General features: G+C 27.9%; 1 protein-coding gene across 1 annotated transcript in view; it reads right to left on the bottom strand.

Moving 5' to 3' along the window:
- Positions 1 to 20,554, bottom strand: part of LOC114129343 (cell adhesion molecule Dscam2-like) — a 264,488-nt gene that overhangs the window by 11,449 nt on the left and 232,485 nt on the right. The window contains 7 exon segments of the mRNA XM_050205218.1: positions 2,406 to 2,564; positions 2,640 to 2,788; positions 6,952 to 7,102; positions 8,792 to 8,956; positions 9,037 to 9,156; positions 14,117 to 14,407; positions 18,877 to 19,047. Coding sequence (XP_050061175.1) covers positions 2,406 to 2,564; positions 2,640 to 2,788; positions 6,952 to 7,102; positions 8,792 to 8,956; positions 9,037 to 9,156; positions 14,117 to 14,407; positions 18,877 to 19,047 — 1,206 coding nt within the window.

Here is a 20,554-nt window from a genome sequence, read left to right as displayed (position 1 = left end):
CTGCTGAAATCACTTTTAAAAATTTATTCAGTGAAAAAAACGTTAGGAAATATTGTTGTGAATAAAATATGTTGAATAGGTTCTTTATTTTATCTATGTATCATACTGAAATATTTATTATTATATTACAATGTATGAAACATTATAATTGACAATGCATAAGACATAAAGGCATACCATATTTAACTTTGAATAGGTACTTCACAAGTTCTGTGTGTGAGTTGTCATTTAGAAGTATAGGTAACATTCATTGCACTATTTGAAATAGTTAATAATAAAATTTTTTTTCATGAAAGAATATATATATATAAAAAAAAAAAACAAACAAATATACAAATCAATAACTTTTTTATAGTCATTATTATAAGTATTAATATTGGAATAAATTTAGTTACATATATATGTATATTAATTGTTATTTTATTATAAATGGTCAATATCTATTTAGGATGAATAAAAAAAAGCATAATATTAATTATATTATTATTTTTTATTAATTTTAATTATAATAAAATCACTTAATTTGACAATATTCTTCTTGGTAAATATTATCAATATGATATTTTTAATTTTATTTATTCAGTTAAGTAGTTATTAAAAAAATAACAAGATTTTTTTTTCATTGGAATACTAAAAACAAAAACAACATTAATAACGATTGGAATTATTAGTTTCCTGTTAAAGCCCCCCAAAAGCACTTTTAAGCAGTATTTTTCCTGGAAGGTTTATTTTTTTTCTCAAACTCAATGAGCTCTTAGACATGTTTAGGTGTGGTGTGACAAGTTGGTTTTTTATTTTACATTTTGTATAGTGTGCTGTAATATACATCTTGGCAGCAAAAAACTTTAATTGAATTCCAACATACACCGTATGCATTTTTGTCGTTGGCTTTCTGCCATTTAAAACAAGAAAAGGTACCTATATAAATGGACGAAGTGTACGGTTTATTTACCGAATTCTATAGAGTAAACACTTTGTTAAAATACATTTTTAAGATTTTCGAATAGTATAGACAAATGTTAATTGAATTTCTATGTGTTAACAATGTTAAATTATATATGTATTTTATACCTATACAGTATAACTTTAATGGGATTTTTAGACTCAAATTGTATTGATGAATATAAAATATCGTGATTTTGTTGAATTATTTGATTAAATATCATTTAAAATATTATATTGGAATTTTTCGTGTATTTTTTATTATTTTAGTTATCTGTTTTTTTCATTAATTCAATACAACAGGATTACTTTAGTTATGTTTTGTTATTGTAGTTTATTAATTATATTATATATAATTTAACTTTTGGTAATATAAATGTTATGAGATACATATAAATCATAAAATGTGGTCTAATTCTATCACAAAGATCAAAAAAATATCATAAGAATTTCAAGTTCAGTATGTGACAGAATTTAATTTATAATTAAAAAAAAAATAGTTACGGAAAATATTTGATCCAATACAATTTGAACTTTCATTACTTGTGTAGCCGAATAAAATAACAAAATTAATAATATATCCAAAAAGTAATTTATGAAATGTGTAAATAAATATCACGAATATTGTTTTATTTTGTCATAAAAAGGAATTATGCTACTTTAATTAATATTTTTATTTTTATTTGTTTACTTCTAACGGATAATATTTATTTTTATTTTTTTGATTAATGGATAATACTATTAGAATTATATTTATCTTTATCAACAGATTCATTTTTTGAAAATAGCCATACATAAAATATTGATTTAGTGATTCAAGTAATGTAATTATTCAAATAATTAATATTCTGTTGATAAATGCCAATCGATGTTTACAAAGCTGTAAAATTACTAAAACTGAATGTGTTTATCGCTATAAGTAAAAGGTAGCTTACTAAACTATCGTTACGCTAATTTGAGTACTTCGAAATAATTTTGAATAATGTAATTAAGATACGGAAATAATTTTCCTGATAATTAATAATATTACATATAACATAATTATGTTGTAGTAGTGATTACTATATGGGGCATATTCTTGCGCTTACCTATGTACAAATAAAATTACAAACAAAAACTTATCATCATTATATTCGGATTAAATATATATATTTTTTTTCTTAAGTGATATAAAATATTAAAATCTATATCAATTGATACAAGGATAAGAGTAAAAAAACTTAATGACATACAATTTTTATGGAATAAGCCATTCAGAAATAAGACTTTTATAGTTTATTTTTTGTCAGAAAACAAGTAATATTTTTCATACTTACACTTTATTACTTTAAAGTTAAAGTGTAGAATTAAGTTAAAGAAAAATAATTGAACTATTTCTAGTAAATCAATGTCTTTTCTCCGGAAACAATAAACATTGTGATAGTTTGATAAACTTCGTTCATGCAATTTTTAAATAAACTCACTTATAAGGTCATCCGCAGGTACCACTTTTGAGTAGGTAAGAATATATCCCTGCACATAATCGTTCATTAAGTTATTGGCGTTTAAGTCGGTCCATCGCAATCTCACACTGTTAGGAGTAGTGACATTGCAGGATAGATCATCTGGCGGAGATCCCAAAACTAGATAAAATAATTTAAAGTTAATTACAAAGTAATGTTGAGATAAATCACTAAAAATCATGGTGTCTGACATACCTTTAATTTCTAATTCCATAGCCGCCTCGTGTTTTCCCAATGAATTTTCAGCAACGCATACATATCTTCCCGAGTCTGTGGCAGTCACTTTACTAATAATCAATTTTGACTTTACAGATGTATCAGTGTACATTTCCTCTACATTATATCTATTGACAAAAAAAAACAGTGTATTATCAATTAAATAATTTATTTTATATATATTTTTATTTCATATAAATATTATAATACCACAACACTAATATTAATACCACCACATAAACACTTGTGTAAGCAACACTTTAAAATGCGAATTTTGTAAAATGCTTTCTTATTGCACAATAATTTTGTGGTACGAGTGTACTATGTAAATTGCAAGCCTCGACCTATCATTGTTCAGACTCTACATTTATCAGTCAGTTAGTTAGTCAGATTATAATATTGAAGTCATTAAGCTTGGCGTTGCCCGTGAGACTCTTTTACGATTATGCCAGCAATATAATAATATTATCAGGTAGGCAATCCACCTATGGTGGATTGCGGACCTCGCTAGATGTGTATATATGTTTATAATTTTTAACCTTAAGTTTCAAAGTGATATAATTTTTTTTTACAACGATGGATAAGATAAGTCAGGTTGTTATACCAGCTATATAAAAATCTGACTTATTTTATTTATTTTTAATTTTTAATTTTTTGTATAGTTACAACCTGACTTACTTTATTTTTTAATGTTTTAATTTTATTTTTAAACTTATTTTTACTGATAAAAATCCTTTAAAATTAAAATTTTTAAAAATTTAAAAATCCTTTCTTAGTGGGTACACCATAAAACAAAACTACTGTCCAAATTTCATACTCATAGCTTCAGCGGTTCTGGCTAGGCGTTGATTATTATCAAAGTATACATTCCTTTATACATATATATAATATATAATATATATATATATATATAGATTATAGATTAAAATTTAAAAAATAATCAAATAAGCTATTTAAAATAAATATAAGTGCATATTTTAATTTCCATTGTACATTGAAATAATTTTCTATTATATATGTTTTAATAGAAATACAAAGTTATAACTTTATACATTTTAAATTGAATTATAATTTAAATACCTAAAATCGGTTGTTGTTATGAATTATGAAAACCTATTCACAAAATATTTACTAGCAATAGTTAATTGTTAGATTTCAGATTCATATTTTTTTTTTATGTTAAATTTTAGAAATCATTTATGAGTTTTGAAGGTAAATAATTTTCAAAAGTAAACAATAGATGGAAAATATTAAATCATCGAAAATATTTATCTTTAGTGCAATATGCCGTTTAAAACTAATTTAATATTTTAATTTATTTTAAACTTTAACTGTTATTTTATTGTTATGATAAACATAGAATATAAATCACACTGGAATGAAATATTAAAACTGTAGTACATATTCAAACATAAGACAATATTAAAAAGTGTTTTATTGTTTTTCTTGCGATAGTTTTGATGTATAATGAAAAAAAAGTAGAAAGTTTGAAATCTACAAAACAAAAATGGTTATTGGAATCGTTATTCTTATTATTTTTTGGAATTTTTAAATAATAATAATAAAAAAACAGTTACGAAGTGAGGCACTAAGTAACACAAGTTAATAATAATATAATATAATTTTAACATAATTTTTAATACAGTTTAATATTTTATTTTAGCATTTTGCACAACATTTTTCACATTTTTCACTTTTAACATAGGTAAGATAAGTCATTTAAAGGTAATCTGATTTAGAACCAAATGAGACACGCGACTTGATGGTTCATGTGCCAGTAATTCGTACGAACTATATGATGAACACTTCACTACTGCCCGTTGTGCAGTGAAGTGTTCGCGAAATGTGAGTTTCACCACCGACGATTTATAGCCTGAAAATATGTGTGACTAGTAAAACTAATAATTTTCTTCGTTGGTCCAATGCCGTTTTTCATATTTTTTGGGAAAAATGAAATTAACATCGAAAACACTTATGGAAAATCTTGTATTAAATTTCCAATTTTTAGACTTTTTGGAAATCATGTATTATCAAAAGATAATTTTTATGATCGCCCAGCTGATTTCAAATAGATATTAATATTTCTTATTGTATTATGAAATAGTTAATTAAAAAATAATTTTCATTGTTTTTTTTTGTGTGTAGCTTATCATCATTTTATTATAATATTATAATTGTGTGCTAAATGTAGTAATTCTGGTGTATTACTGGAAGTATAATTCAATTTGAACGTAGACACTCATATAATATTCTTATTCAATGAATTATTATATGTTTTTATTAATTTAAAACAATATAGCGATGTTATAAACCAAAAATTGAATTAGTAATAATAATATTTACTTATTCAAAAGAATGAAAAAAAAAATGCTCAATGACATTATAACTAACATTATACGAGTAAGATTTACAAGGCTAATTTTTTTGTAGATTATTTTAAACTCATAAATATTAATATTTGGTTTATTCTCAAAAATCTCTAAGTCTAGCCATACATTGGGTTTATAATGCTGTCACAAACAAAACGTGTTGCCGGAGAAAATTTCAACTACGTGACTGGATTTCGAAAAAAATTATATTTTCTATTTTGTCTCAGCAGCCTTCCTTGCAACTACATAATATTGTTTCTACAAATGTATTCGTGTTCATAATACCTTAACTTTTTCAAGCATTACCATTATTTCTACGAGGGTGTATTTGAAGTATAGAACCTAAATTGTGTTTTATTTTTTTAGGCAGACATGAAAGTCTGTTCGTTTCCCTACAAATTACCATTTCTTTTTTTTTGTTTACCAGAAACCCATAGTTTTAAAAGTTATTACAAACCTTAATTAGTTCATAAATAGTATAAGATTAATGTTAATAATGTAAATTTTATCGTTTTTTCTTAGTTTTGTTCGTAAGATACAAATTATCTAAGATATAAATTGTCATTGTTTGTTTGGAAATGATTATAAAGATTTAAAATGTTTAGATCTTATTTTATGTAATCATTTTACATTTAAATTTTAAAAAGTTTAAAATATGTATGTTTTTCTTTCAGTTGTATTATATTGTATATTCTATGTGCACTAAATTTATACAAACAATAAATGTAAGACTTAAGTTAAATTTTAAAACTTAAATGGTTTAAAAGAAATAACACAATTATTAAATCCACATAAATCTTACAACTTTTACAATAACTACCTACATGCGTATTTTTTATTTAATAAAATGGCAAAAAAATAAATTGTAATCGCCTGAGAATGAATTTAAAAATATAATATATTACTTATTTTATTTTAGAAACAAACATATATTGACGCATTTTGAATCTGAATCCGGTTATTTGAATTTTATACAGTATACACAACATAAATATTTTTTACAAATTTTAATTTATATTTAAAAAAATCAAAGCTAAGACTAGATTATATTAATCTAATTTAATAGAATATAACGAATTCATAAATTAGTGCTGTTAATAATTTTTCATAGACTAAATTGTACTTATTATATGATGTATATTTGTATAGAAATTCATAACTGTTCATAATATTGAATAACCAAATAATAATATTTTAAAGCTTTGGCTTGTAATTAATAATTAATGAATTGAAAAAAAAATCAAAAAAATATTATCACATTAAAATAACAATAAAGGTTTACAACAAATTATTCAATAAATGGTCGTGGTTAAATTTTTTTACAGTAATACAGTGTTTTATAAATAAATGTGATAGAATACACGTCAAACTTTATTATGCTCAAGTTTTGAAGATTTTAAAGTTAACCATTTCTTGAAAAGGAATGAATTCGTCATTTCAATAATATTATAATATTTTTTTGATCGGATTCACTTGAGCCTATTAAAAATATCTCGTTCGTGTATATTGCAACGCATTCATAACGTAATTGTGAAAACGACATTCAATTAAAATCTAGATTGGGTATAAAATTCTTTATTGTTACTTATATTGTCAATTACCTCTATTATGGACACTCTATTATGCATATTTTTATATTTTTCTTGACATAAAACATTATGATTATTATTATTATTATTAATATGCATTACACAATATATACGGCGTCGGGATATGGTATATTTTTCATCCGCAGATAATAGTAACGTTTACTATATTATAGTATTTTGTATTAAGCAGGGCCGGATTAAGGTTTTTGCCGTCCATAGACAAAAATAAATTTACCAACTAATTTACATAGGTGAAATTTGTCACCCTAGGTTTTAGCCTATATAGCCTAAGCGGTTATACGGCCCTGGTATTAAGTCTAGTGGATTAGTTACCTGAGATTAGAACTCTTGTAGTTCAGTTGAACCGAGCCTTTGATCCACGATATGTGTATCGGTTGGTCTCCGGTCGCCTCGCAATCCATGGATGCCATGCCGCCGTTTATAGACATGTATTTCGTATTCGGAAGTATAATGTGTGGTAAGTCTGGACAGAGTAAAAAAAAAAAGTAAAGCAAACAAACAAACATACAAAATATAAATAAATGAAAAAAAAGGTCGGAAACCGCATAATAAAAGAGTAAATAACCCGAACCGACAGCAGCTAGGGTCTCTCGGAGTGCATATACATATTACATACATAACAGAAGCCTTAATATTCTAGTATCTTTTCGTACAAATATTTACACACCTCCGTCACGTGCACGCGCTTGTACATTTATGCGCGTGTATATTATGTACGTTCGCGGCGACCTTATAATAGATTTTCATAATATGTTGTCACGCGCGGCGTATCTTTTGCAGCCGCCAACGGTCGGGACTTAACATATCGGACAGAATCCACTGATATACTGTAATAACTATTCCGGTTATTTCTATTTTCCATTTCAATAGCTGCTCTGACAGCCGCCTAGTGAAAAACGTTGACCGACCGTCACCAGCACGAATCGAGTCGTTTACCAAGATTTTGTTGTGCGATGTATATTATTATTAGGTATTTAAGTTTAAGAAGTCGTCGTCCTAAGCGATAGTTGTCTTGAACGATTTACGCTTATCCGAGTATACCTATCGTGGTTTGAGTGTGCGTCGAAGGGAAAACTCTTTTAATAGGTAAGACTTAATAATATATCGTCGATAAGATTTAATAGACCGATTATGAAAATAAATAATAATAATCGATGATAATCTTGATACTATGATTCCGACGTAAAATTCTGTGGGCAAGTAGTATATCGTCATTATACACATAAAACCATTGGAAAACGAATACGAGTTATTACATTTGTAGAATAGTACAAATCATTACAAAAAACAAAATATACAATTTACAACACTATGTAATTCAAGTGAATCTTTATTTTACTCGAGAAAATAATATATATTTTCTCGGTATTTTTTCAAGTACCTACGTTTTTTCTCGATTTCGTTTAATTTAGGTGTTGAATTATAATAAACTAAAATTTTGTATTAGGAAGTCTGACTCAAATTCTTAATTTTCGTGGAAACGTATCCTACATTGTTTTATTTTGAAAAACCGTGGTGGTAGAATATTTCACAGTTTATGAAATTTTGTCAAGTATGAGATAAGTTTTTTTATTATAATTATTATTACTTCTATTATATTTAAATTATCAGTGATCGGGATAATATATATTTTTCATTTTTCTTTTTTTATATATACATAGGTATTATATATATTATTAGAGTTAATTTTAATTAAATTAAGTTTAACTTTTTTGAAATTAATGAGTATATAGTTTATTTTTCTAAGCTCATTGGGGACTACATGCAACGCAAGGTTCTGTATACCCTTGAGACAAAACAGCGTAATGTTAAGTACCTATGTAGAATGTATAGTGTATACATTGATTTTATTTACTATGTCTTCACTTTTCAATTGTATTCACCTTAACTTTATATCACTATCATGAAATTTAACTGGATATGTTTTGCTTACTCAAAGGTAATAATTATATTATTACATAAAAAATTATATTAAAAATAATTGTATGACTAGAGTAATGTCGGGCAAAGACATGTCATACATAGGTATTTAATTGTAAAATTATGATTTTACAATTCTAGTTTTAAATTATATAGTAGTTAGGTATGTATTATATATCATATAATAAATACGATATTGATTTCATATTTAATTTAATTAATAAGCACTCACCTTGTACGTTTAGACGAATTATGGAAACAATAGGCGAACCGACTTCGTTATTTGCTTCGCATGCATAGTATCCTTCGTGTTTCTTTGTTACTTTACTGATAATCAGAGTGCCATCAGATGTTACGTTGTCCATTACGTCGTCGCTAAACTGGTCCGAATCCTTACCTAATATTATATAATGTATTTTAACTATTTTCGTACATAAATGAGAACGAATTATAATGGTTATGTGTATTATTTATTACTAGATCCTTTTTTCCACTTAATTGTCGGTTTTGGATGTCCCGATGCAGAACAGTTGACTTCTGCTTGATCATCTCGAACAACGTTCAAGTCTTTGGGTTCAATTATCCATTCAGGAGGTACTATAAATAATAATCTGTTAGTTTTCGAACATGGTATTTCACAGATATTTATCAAACAGTTTGTGAGTACGGTGCCAAGTGCGATTACCATGCAATAATATAAAAATAAGTGATGCGAATTTAAGATTCGCCTAAAAAGATAGTAAAACAATGAAAATATTATTATTGTAAATGACACGTAAAAGTCTGTTAAAAGTAGACAATTAATTGAATTAAGTTCGTCAGCTAGTATGCAGTGGACCAAAGATGCGATTATTTCTCTTTAAAGCATTAATAACTATACTTTAATAATGTACTTTTTACATTAAGGTTGTTTTAAATGATATTGTTTTGATTTTATGCACATCGAATTGTCACTTTTTTAAAAATAATTCTATAAATTAATAATAATACTTGAGTTAATTTTTGTACATTTTATGTTGCTACAGAATTCCTATCAAAAGATAATAAATTATTTGGATTTTAAATATCGTCATAATAGTATTATGATTATTTGTTTTTATATATTTCAGATTATTTCGTTTAATTGGAGATCATATTATTAAAACCACTGATAAATTTCAACTGTATTAAAATACATAATAAATTCATCAGTTGCATTAAATTTAATGTGGTTATTGTTTTAGTGAACCATTTCTATGACTATAAAATATGTCTGTTAGAATTTAACATTGACGAGTAACAACCATTCTACGTAAATCGTATTTGACCGTACAGGCACTAGAACCTAAGTACTTTTATCTCTTCAACCAAAATCGACCAGTGGTGAATTGCAATGGTAATTACATAATATTATTATAATAGTATCGTTATAATCCAGAATCAACCACGTTTACGTATATAATGTGCATTGCGCGTTATGGATTGATCGGCCGAAAACGTTATAAATATCAATAATTATGTGCCTTAAAATATTGTTTTTAACGATTACAGTTTGAATATAATATCATCAAGTAAACTTGAATGAAGGCAAACTGCAACTGGAAAATGTCAGCTGTGATGAGAATTCGTGAAAACGTGGAAGTTAAGCATTATATTATGTTCTCCAGTTCATTTGTATATTTACCTAGCAACTATTTTTTAATTGTATCTATTGCCTTTCTTTATTTGTACACTACGAAAGCGCGTATTATTATATTGTAAAATATGTAGCCGTTATCGTTAAATAGTATTATTGTTCTTGAAGCCCCGGGTAGATGCCCGTGGCATTATGTAATGAATAATTATTAATTGTACAATATTATTATGTTACTCTTGTCTAATACCCAAGTTTAACTCAAAACTACTCTACGAAGAAGAAAATCACGCATCTCCGGGCCACCGTCCCAGCTCGTTTGCGAAAACGGAAACCGATGGCGGGAAATTTCAAATTTTTGTTTTATTTTTTTTCTCATCCCCGTTTTTGGGTGTGAGGGTTGTGGTATGGGGCTACCGTTGACGTTCAGATGTGCCGTGTACGTAGCGCTGTGCACCGGGTTGGCGGCGACGCACGTATAGTCGCCCGTGTCGGACCGGGACACGTTGTTCATGGTCAGTATGGTTGAGTACGCGTTGAACGGCGTGACGGCGGCCGCACCGGGACCGCGGTACACCGGGCCGCCGTCCTTCAGCCAGGTCAGGTTCAGCGGCAGATCGCCCTGGTGCACCGTGCACGCCACCTGTACCCTAGAGCCCTCGGTCAGCTCGGAGAAATAAAACGGAGTGATTTCTGGTGGCGCTGGAAACAGAAAACAGAAACGACGGCGGCGGGAAGAATGGGCGAACAGACGCAAATACGCGTTATCAACAACACGTACAAATCACACACATGATATTATTACGTACTATAATAATATAATTATGATAAGTTGTATGAGACGAGGGGACGATACGTTATCGTACGGGAGGTGCATAGCGCCAAAGAAGCTCAAACCCCACATATCCACGTAATATAATAATTGTGTTTTTAAAGAGTACGTTATCGTGTATCGGTCTACTTTGCGATATACCCATTGCATTTCATAAAATACGCATAATTATTACAGCATCCCAAAACAGACTATATGAAAGTATAATATAATCGGTATGCTTCGATTTTTTTTTTTGGGGGGGGGGGGGGGGGTTGAGCTACTCCGGAGCGATGGTCCTCAATAGTATATAATATAATATTACATGTGTGTAATATGCGTGTATGTAAAAATAACGGTTACGATATTACGATCCGTGCAGAGAATAAATAAATAATAAATACAAAAAAAATAAAAAAATAGTGCTCACGTGGTTATTATAATATAATAGAACAATATTTTAAGTGTACGCCACTCGAATTAAGATATCATATTATTATAATATAGACGCTTTACTGTAGCTCACCATAAATACCTAAATAAAACATGAACTCAAGCACAATGACTACAGTTAATTGGGTACTGAAATATTATAAAACTATCCAACCCTTCCAATGCACGATTGTATTTAAAAATATTTTGAAAATTTTTGGGCTATGCGAGGACCTACCAGTGTTAATTTAAATTTTGTCAATTTCACATATCATGATCTTAAAAGCACCCATTTAAGTTGGTTGTACCGTGCCAAACAAATTTGCTGTGTTATTCAGAGAGTAATAACACAAGGGTTAAATAAAACTCTATCGTGCTCCGGCTAGGGTTGACTGGTACTCTGACTTTCAGGTATATATTGCAAGACTGGAGTCTGGATAACTGCTCGAGCCTACGGACGAAGAACAAACAAGGTGCAACAAGTGCTCGTATCAATTAAATATTAAAACGATCCATGGGCCATGACATATAAAATGTATAGCCTGTCGTTCTTTGGTCTCAAATAATGGCGCGCATTGTAAACGGCAAATACCGGAGAGGCCTTTGAACTCATAATGTACCTAATTTTAATAAATGTGGATTTAATTTGTGCCATTATCGTTTACTAATATAATGTATACTCGTATATTTATATTTTATTGTATATCTTAATTCGTGGTGCACACTTACATACCCAAACACATACACGCACACAGATACGTGCTCTCGTGCACTTGTGAGTAGCCTAGAACAACATGGTTTCATCATCCCAATATATAGAAACAATAAATATTTGAACAATTTATATTCTTAAAAGTGAGAATATATTATGTTTTGACCCTTTTTTTAAAAGAAATAATTTAGTAAAGGAAAATACAACGTTATAGCTTACTAGAGATCATGGGTTGTTTCTCTTTAGCTATCATTGTTATTTTAAATTGTATTCATATTCCTAAATCTGGATTTTCTGGAAAGGACCTCCGAGAATATACTTTATAAATGTGCACGTGCGCTCGAATCATGCGTAGTGTGTATGTGTAGGTAAGGTTTATTCGTGTGTAAGAACACTACTGGTGCGATAATAATATAATATAATATAATATGATAATAATTATTGTAAAATAGTGTGCGCTCCAATTGAGTATACAAACGCTGTGACCGGTTAAGTGGTTATAGTACACAATGTGGTCATTGTCAGCGGATGTGGCTTTATTAATGTATATAGATTGTAGACATTGTTAATAAATATCGATCATATACCTTAACCACGAGGGTTACTGTGTAACTGATTTACATAATGTATTATGCGGCATAGCGTTAACACTTTTGTAAGATAATACTATTAGTTAGATTGAACAACGATGTATCAGAGACGTGTTCAAAAAGTATCTATTATCGACATGTGTTTGGCTAGCTAATTTCTGATAATATTTTTGGGAAATTAGGCATATGACGCTCCAGAACCGGTCACATACGTGCCCTTTATAATACTTAATAACATAATATGTTATAATACAATACAATTACGTATATAGTTATTAATGTGCTCCAATTTCATTATGTACTCGCGTGATATTAATATTATAGTAATAATAATAAAATATAAGCTATAAAACATAATAATACATAAATATATATATTGTAATATTATTTAGTGCTTGTGCGTATTTAAGTAGACTGGTGCTGTGAGTAAAGTAAATTTAGTGTAGAAGGACTAAACAACAGTGATAAAAAATAATAATTTACAGTTGTCAAAAATATTATACATAATATTTGTTATGGTTAAGGTTGCAGTGATAATGTGCAATCGCAGCGTGTGCAATTTGGGCGCGTTTGTGCAACAAAATGTTTTGTGGTGATGTCGTCGTGGAACGAAGAATAGATAATCGTTGTAGTGACGGTAGATTGGCTCTTGTTATCGCTTCATAACTCATACGAATATTACAATAATACATAGAGTAGTGCATGAATAGTAATATTTATTATTTTTTTATTAAAACTCAAATATGATTAACTAAAACAATAGATATAGTTGTACTACTTATGCTAATACTAACTTTGCTATCAAATGTTTAAAAAATTAAATTATTTAACTATTTAACCTGTCAAAACCATCGAATATAATGAATAAGTATTAGATTACAAATTGACAATAACATATCATTTTGTTTTGTTTTTTAAAGCCAAATTAGATTATTAATAATAATAAAAAAAAACAAATTGAATCTCATAAAATTAATTGCTTTCTTTTTTGTTAGAAATTTAAACCTACTGCGTTTCAGAGAAACGAGAGTTATCTATAACTGGAGTTAACAGAGTTATCAGAAATGTCCACGAAATAGTAAATAAAATAAAAAACGTGATTGTAATTTTTTTGTCAAATCACATTGAATCTTAATATTTATTAGATAAAAAAAAGACAATTGTATTCAACGTGATTAGTTGAAAGTCACACCTATAGCATAATATAATAATAAACTAACACTAATCTAAGCCAGTATTACGGTCACAACAACGATTATCGTTTCAACGTGAACGTCGAAAATAACAATAAAAAACATCAACAGCAACAATAACAACAACCACAACAATAACAACAACAACGCAGTGTGCTCGTGTAAAGTGTCGCGTTTGTATGCTCGCGCGTGGGTTTAATTAAGTACCGAGTACAGTCAGCGTGACCGTGTGCTCGACCGTTGCCACGGGATTGGTCGCCCGACAAGTGTAATTTCCCTCGTGCGCCAACCGTATGCTCTCGATGAGCACCGAGCTGCTATACTCGTTCTGATAAGTCACCGACAGCGACGGCGAGGACGCTAAGTCCAGCGACTGGTTGTTTTTCAGCCACTCGATCGACAGCGGCCCGTCGCCCTTGGTTATGAAACACTGCCATCCAACGCGACCACCTTCGTGGTAACCGTCTCCTATCGTAAATGGATGGATGTGTGGCGGTTCTGCAATATACGTGTAACATGGATAATGGTTCGCGACGGATTGTGTGTTGGCTTGAGCTTGCGTGTTTGCGTATCCATATGTGTATATAATTATACATATATCGGTGCGATTCGCGATTCGATTAATAACGTTCGATTTAGCCTCCGAAAGGTTAATATTATTATATATGATAACATTACGGTGATCGTCTAATATACTAAATTTCTGTTCAGGACGTTTGACCGAATAACCGAAACTAGTACTTATTGGAAACTCCTACTTATAGGTAGGTACCTACCTACGTAGTTAAAACTTCCTGAACCGATGGTATTTTTCGTGTAGTGTTTTAAGTGCAAAATCCATTTAATTAAAAAGTTCAGTATCCGTGACGGATAGAGTCCCAGACAAAAAAAAAATAATATTATTAGATAGAGAAAATAAAATAAAAATAGAATGACAGTGCCATGACAGTAAAAAAAAACTCGCCCTTACTCGAGATAAAAATAGTGAAATCATTTTAGCGATAAAATGTGTTCTTAAAAAATACACTAAAATATTTTCATCAGTGAAAACTAAAATAAATTATATCTTTTACTTTATGTCTGTAGACATAATATAACAAAGGTATCGTTTACTATTTTTATTATGTTGATTAAAAATGAAATGACCTACTTACACAGTTACCTATATCATTACTATATAACTATATATTGTCAGATCAGAAAAAAAACATTTAGGAAATTATCTATTCAATATGAATATTGATAACGTGTTGAATGGAACGAAATTTCACTAAGTAAATGTAATGGGATACAAATAATAAAATTACTAATTAAACGTTTTTAATAAAGTTATTGAAATTTGTGATTGATTTATAATCAAAATAATCTGTGTTATTGTAGTTATTTAGAATTAAGATATTTTTAGATATTCTTATTCAGATACAAAAAAAGAAAACAATTTAAATTATTTTTACATACATATTTTTGATATTTAACTTATTGAACGATTACTTTTGAAGTAGGTATGATTTTTACTGTTTTTTTTTTTTTTGTAACAAATATTTTTGAATTTAATAATAATAAGTACTTATTAGTATGATAATTATTATTATGATCCAAATACACAATTTATGTAAAGTCAAATATTTTTATAAATAAATATGATTTTTTATTTTGTTTTGATTCACTATTATCTGAACAACTCAATACAAATAATACAATTAGAAAATGGGAGTATTTATTGTTATTCGGTATCGATTATCGATTTTTACTTAGTACACTAATCATTTTTGATGAAAAATGTGCATCATTAGATACGAATAATTTGTTGTACGAACTGCAAGATATTGGTAGTCAAATAAATCATTCCATTGACGAATAATGAGGTATTTTTTTTTTAAACTGGTGCTAGTCAGTTTTAACGGCTTACGCTCTGCAACCATTAACTTTTAAAACGGAGACAGAAATGTAAAAAATATATTAATTTCGATCGCGCGCTTTACAATGTTACTTGAATTGGAAATAAATTCGTTCCGTGTAACGTTCAACTAATCGTCAATTCTTTATTCGAATTGAGTATTGCGTTATTAGTATGATATGTAACTTGACTGTACCTATCTTTCCAGTATATATCTACTTATAGGTAATATCTAAGTAAAATTTAAACGCACAAGTTTTGTCTATCTATAACCAACAGTCATAAAATAGTGTATGTATATATATTATGTGAATTATTTACATGTGTTTAAAACCAATAAAACCATACTTATCTATTATAATATGTCACTAAATACATAAGAATGAATATAAAAATATTTTAATTTATAATGCAAATACATAATATTATTAAGTTGTTATTATATAATACTTATACAACTTAAAAATTGTATACCTATGTTTATAGTTAGTTTATTTCTTTTTAATTTAGAAACTATTAGTAGTACCTAAATTTATTTACGAAACTATTTACGTAATTACTTACTAATTAAATGTGTATATTTTTATATTATCTTTCATTTTTATTTTATGGATCTCTTCAAACTGTAATAATTTATTTAATTGTAATTTGTCATCGATATCAGAATTAATGAAATACAATTTTTACATAGGTACGTGTTTAATTAATTAAATGGAAAATCAAAGAATTTGGATTTTTATTTATATATTAAACTTTTATTAAAAATGCTGTTTTCTTTTTTTCAGAATTATTTGAAATATACGAACGAATAATTTGATGATATGTCAGTTTCATGGAATTAAAAATATTTGAATATGACTTACTTTATTTACGCATCTCCATAGATCTTAATTCATATATGTATTATAATATTAATTTCTTAAACATGTTTATATTTTATATGAATGTTAATAATAATAGATAATCAATTATATTTGATCAAATTATAATTTATATGGTATATGTATTAAGAAATATGTAGACTAAATTTTGGTGTGTTGATGTGTGAGTCTTTTTGACAACAGTATCGTATCTACAGTTACTAGTCTAAAAAGCTCATCAAAATCCAGTTTTCAGTTAGTATTAACTTTATTTATTTTAACATATTAATAAATTGTTTATTTCATAAAATAAAGTTATAATACTTTCGATGATCAGTTATACGAAGAAGAAAATAAAAGTTAGATTTTTTTTTTTAATGTAAATTTGAGATTAGTGGTGATGGATATCAAAATTAATTTTTTATAAAATGTTTGTGATTATTTATTAATTATTATGTTTTGTTAGGAATAATCAGTACTCTTTAGATTTAATTATTGATTAGTTTTTTGAGCTAAAACAATTGTTGAATAAAATATGTAATTTATTAATATATATTAGAATTGCATATATTTATGATATTATAATACATATTATAATATAATAGTAAGTATTTACTATCTAGGTAAAACGATTTTGTAAATAGAGATCCAGACATCATTAATCTAATGGTGTTCAAAATTAATTGGTTACCACAAAACAACGCATGTTGGTGAGTAGTCGCGAGTTTAAAATTGTTTTTAATATTAAAAATGCACGTGTCACAGCAACCGGCTGCCATTTCTGTCAATTGAGCGACATTTTTTCAACAGAGAAACTATTGCATATAATTTAAACTCAGCTGCATGAATGACGTGTGTATGAATTTTATGATATGGCGTGCGTTGTAAATCATCAAACATATGTATATAACAATTTATTACTTATTGCGTCGCGTTGCGATACTGGAGGTTTTGGAAAACTAATTGCCAGATACAAACTTTAAAAATAAGTAAAATAATTGTGTTTAATATTTTATTTTTTATTTTTTGTTTGTGTTTAATGTATATGCGCTTAGAATAAGTTATACGTAAGCAGGTTTAGCTGTTAAATTAATAAGATCCTTTTCAATATTGAAAATAGACAAATTTATGTAACAGTCCTCCAGCATACTTTTTCATAGCCAATTGCTTCTCTCATTGAGTAATGTGTTTTTAGTGACTTATTATACAATATAATATATTAGGGATATTTGGGGTTTCTTTGAACATACTTGATAGTTGCACTTATGATATAGCTCTTCGTTGAAGTGTGTAAGAAAATAATTATCTGAACCCCCTTCCCTTTCAAACATGAAAAATTCTTACATACGCTACTGAATTTGAAATGATTAGAACTTTCATATTATGTAGTACTAGTACATAATATTTTTATTATTTAGGACTCGTAGTAAATATTTAATGGTCTATAAACGCGAAAGCCGATAATCGTTTTTCCAAATACGGCCATTTAGTATATTATGAGAATAGTTTACCTTAATAAATCACCACCTTAAAATAACCTTAAATATTTTTTAAATATTTTGACAAATTAAACATAGTTAAATAATATAACATATCTCTTAACACAAGTTTTAAACCAAATGTACGTATGATATGATATTAATTGTTCATCATGAAATGTGGTTAGTATATTTAAAAATAAAATAATATAATTATAATGAATAACTGATTTTTGGTAATCTTATATGTATAAGTTACCTACTTAGCTATTTATAAGGTATATACGGGTTTTCAAATAAACTGTTGTCAATTTATATTTGGTTTAATTATTGTAAAGGAGCGCAATATAAATTTTATGGTTGAAAAATATTATAAATTGTCTCGTCGTATTATCAGTATCAGACATTTTAAAACAATATATTATTATAACGACATGTATAATTATGTCGACAGTGATTAGTTATCGGTTGGTTAAATTTTTAAATCGACTGAACGCGCAAATTTGTATTAGCCCTGTTACATCAATTAAAATCTGCACAGCGATTAATTAATATCCACCCTTTGAGTAGTTAATAATAGTAATAATAATTTAAAAAAAAAAGCCATTAATTTATTTATTTTCCGATTTCCATAATGACAGTTTAAATCTTCGTGAAAAAACCTAAACTATCCGAAATAAATTGAACATTGTTAATTATAATAATAATTAGACTCGTTGCATAAATTCTTACCTATTACAATCACTTCAACCGAAGCTCGGACCACATGTTTGTCGTTGCTAGCCTCGCAGTAGTACGTTCCCTGGTCGGACTTTTTCTGCACGTTTTCGATGACTATCGAGCCGTTTGCAAATACCTTGTGTCTTTTGTTCAGCAATTTTCCTCCGGGTAACCTCTTATTATCTGATAGAAACATACATGTATATTTATATATATAAGTAAAAAGTTATGAAACAATAGAAGAGGGAGAAAAAGTGAAAAAAAAATCAGTGCCAGAATCGTGCACGGAAAGCTATACATAATATACATTGAGCCTCTCTTTTTCCGTATGCTATTTTTCTAAGCACCTTCTATTGTTTGTAATGTACCGGTACAATATTGTTGCCGGAAAACAATACCATTAGAAAAGCTCGAACAGAAACTGAACAATGTGAAGGGTAAAAATATATATATATATATATATATCAATCTATGCACTTCGAGGGACAACGCACAATGGGCACTCCCGTCGTACCTTATAATTTAGTTTAGTCTACACGGCCCGATGTGGAGACGAAAAAAAAACATTATTTGTAATCTCTTCTCCCAACAATTTATCGAATACGTGGGTGTATGAGTCTGTACGTTTTTATTTTATAAAAAAATACAAAACAGAACAAACACGCACGGGGTTGATGGGTACAACTCATAACATATTTAAATGACCAGTTTTCCGTACCAATGGACCGAGCTTTGTGTGCGAAAAAGAGTGGCGCGCTCGTAGTGTGATAGCCGGAGTGTTTTGATGAACCTCCGGGCTATAATTAGAAACCCAGACTTACATAAAGTAGACGTCGAGTGGGGAGACTGTTGGCTGGTTGTTATATAACGCAACTCACCCTACGGGAACAACAATAAAGACAATTTTCGTATAATACCCACAGTGATATGTATACCACTTAATTACCTCAAGTATTTCAGTATAACTCAAAGCGCGTATGTATACGTCGTACATTATTTATGAACATATTTCTACGTACGATAAATGCATCGTGGGTAATAAAAAAAAATGTTTTCATTTTTTAAATTCTATAATCTTGGTTTGTTCGGACATTTACCATTATTAGCCAATATTTTAATTTTACATTTTAATTTAAAATTATATAATTTATGATTTGTTAATATTGAACTAATCGCTATCTACCTAGTCAATTTTTAACCAAACCTCATCAATTTCTGAGAAATGTACAAACCTATTACCTATGATATTCTTATTTTGTTTATATACTTTATTATTTATTACGTTCGTATTATTATTTTTTAATTTTTACATTATCGTTGTACATTATAATTTAAACATAAATTATTCAATGGATTTTTTACATGCATCATATTATACATTTGTATAACAATTCTTTGTATGATTTCAAATAGTTACATTTCTTATATTAAAACATTTATTTTTATCTATATAATATTATGATGTTAAAAACATACAATTGATAAGATATTTTAAATTAAATTATCTCTATTAAAACCAAATAAGATTTTTTATTAACTAATAAAGTGATTTACAACACACATAGTTTTAATTATACATAGATTGAGACAATATTGATCGGGCTATTGTTATTTGTAAGTAGTTACTATATCAATAATTTATGATAACTGTCTATTATGAATTGACTGTAAATTTTATCAAATAATGTAT

This window comes from Aphis gossypii, chromosome X (assembly GCF_020184175.1).
Source record: "Aphis gossypii isolate Hap1 chromosome X, ASM2018417v2, whole genome shotgun sequence".
Classification (NCBI taxonomy): domain Eukaryota; kingdom Metazoa; phylum Arthropoda; class Insecta; order Hemiptera; family Aphididae; genus Aphis; species Aphis gossypii.
The sequence above is the reverse complement of the archived record's forward strand: the minus strand, read 5'-3'. Positions and strand labels throughout refer to the sequence as shown.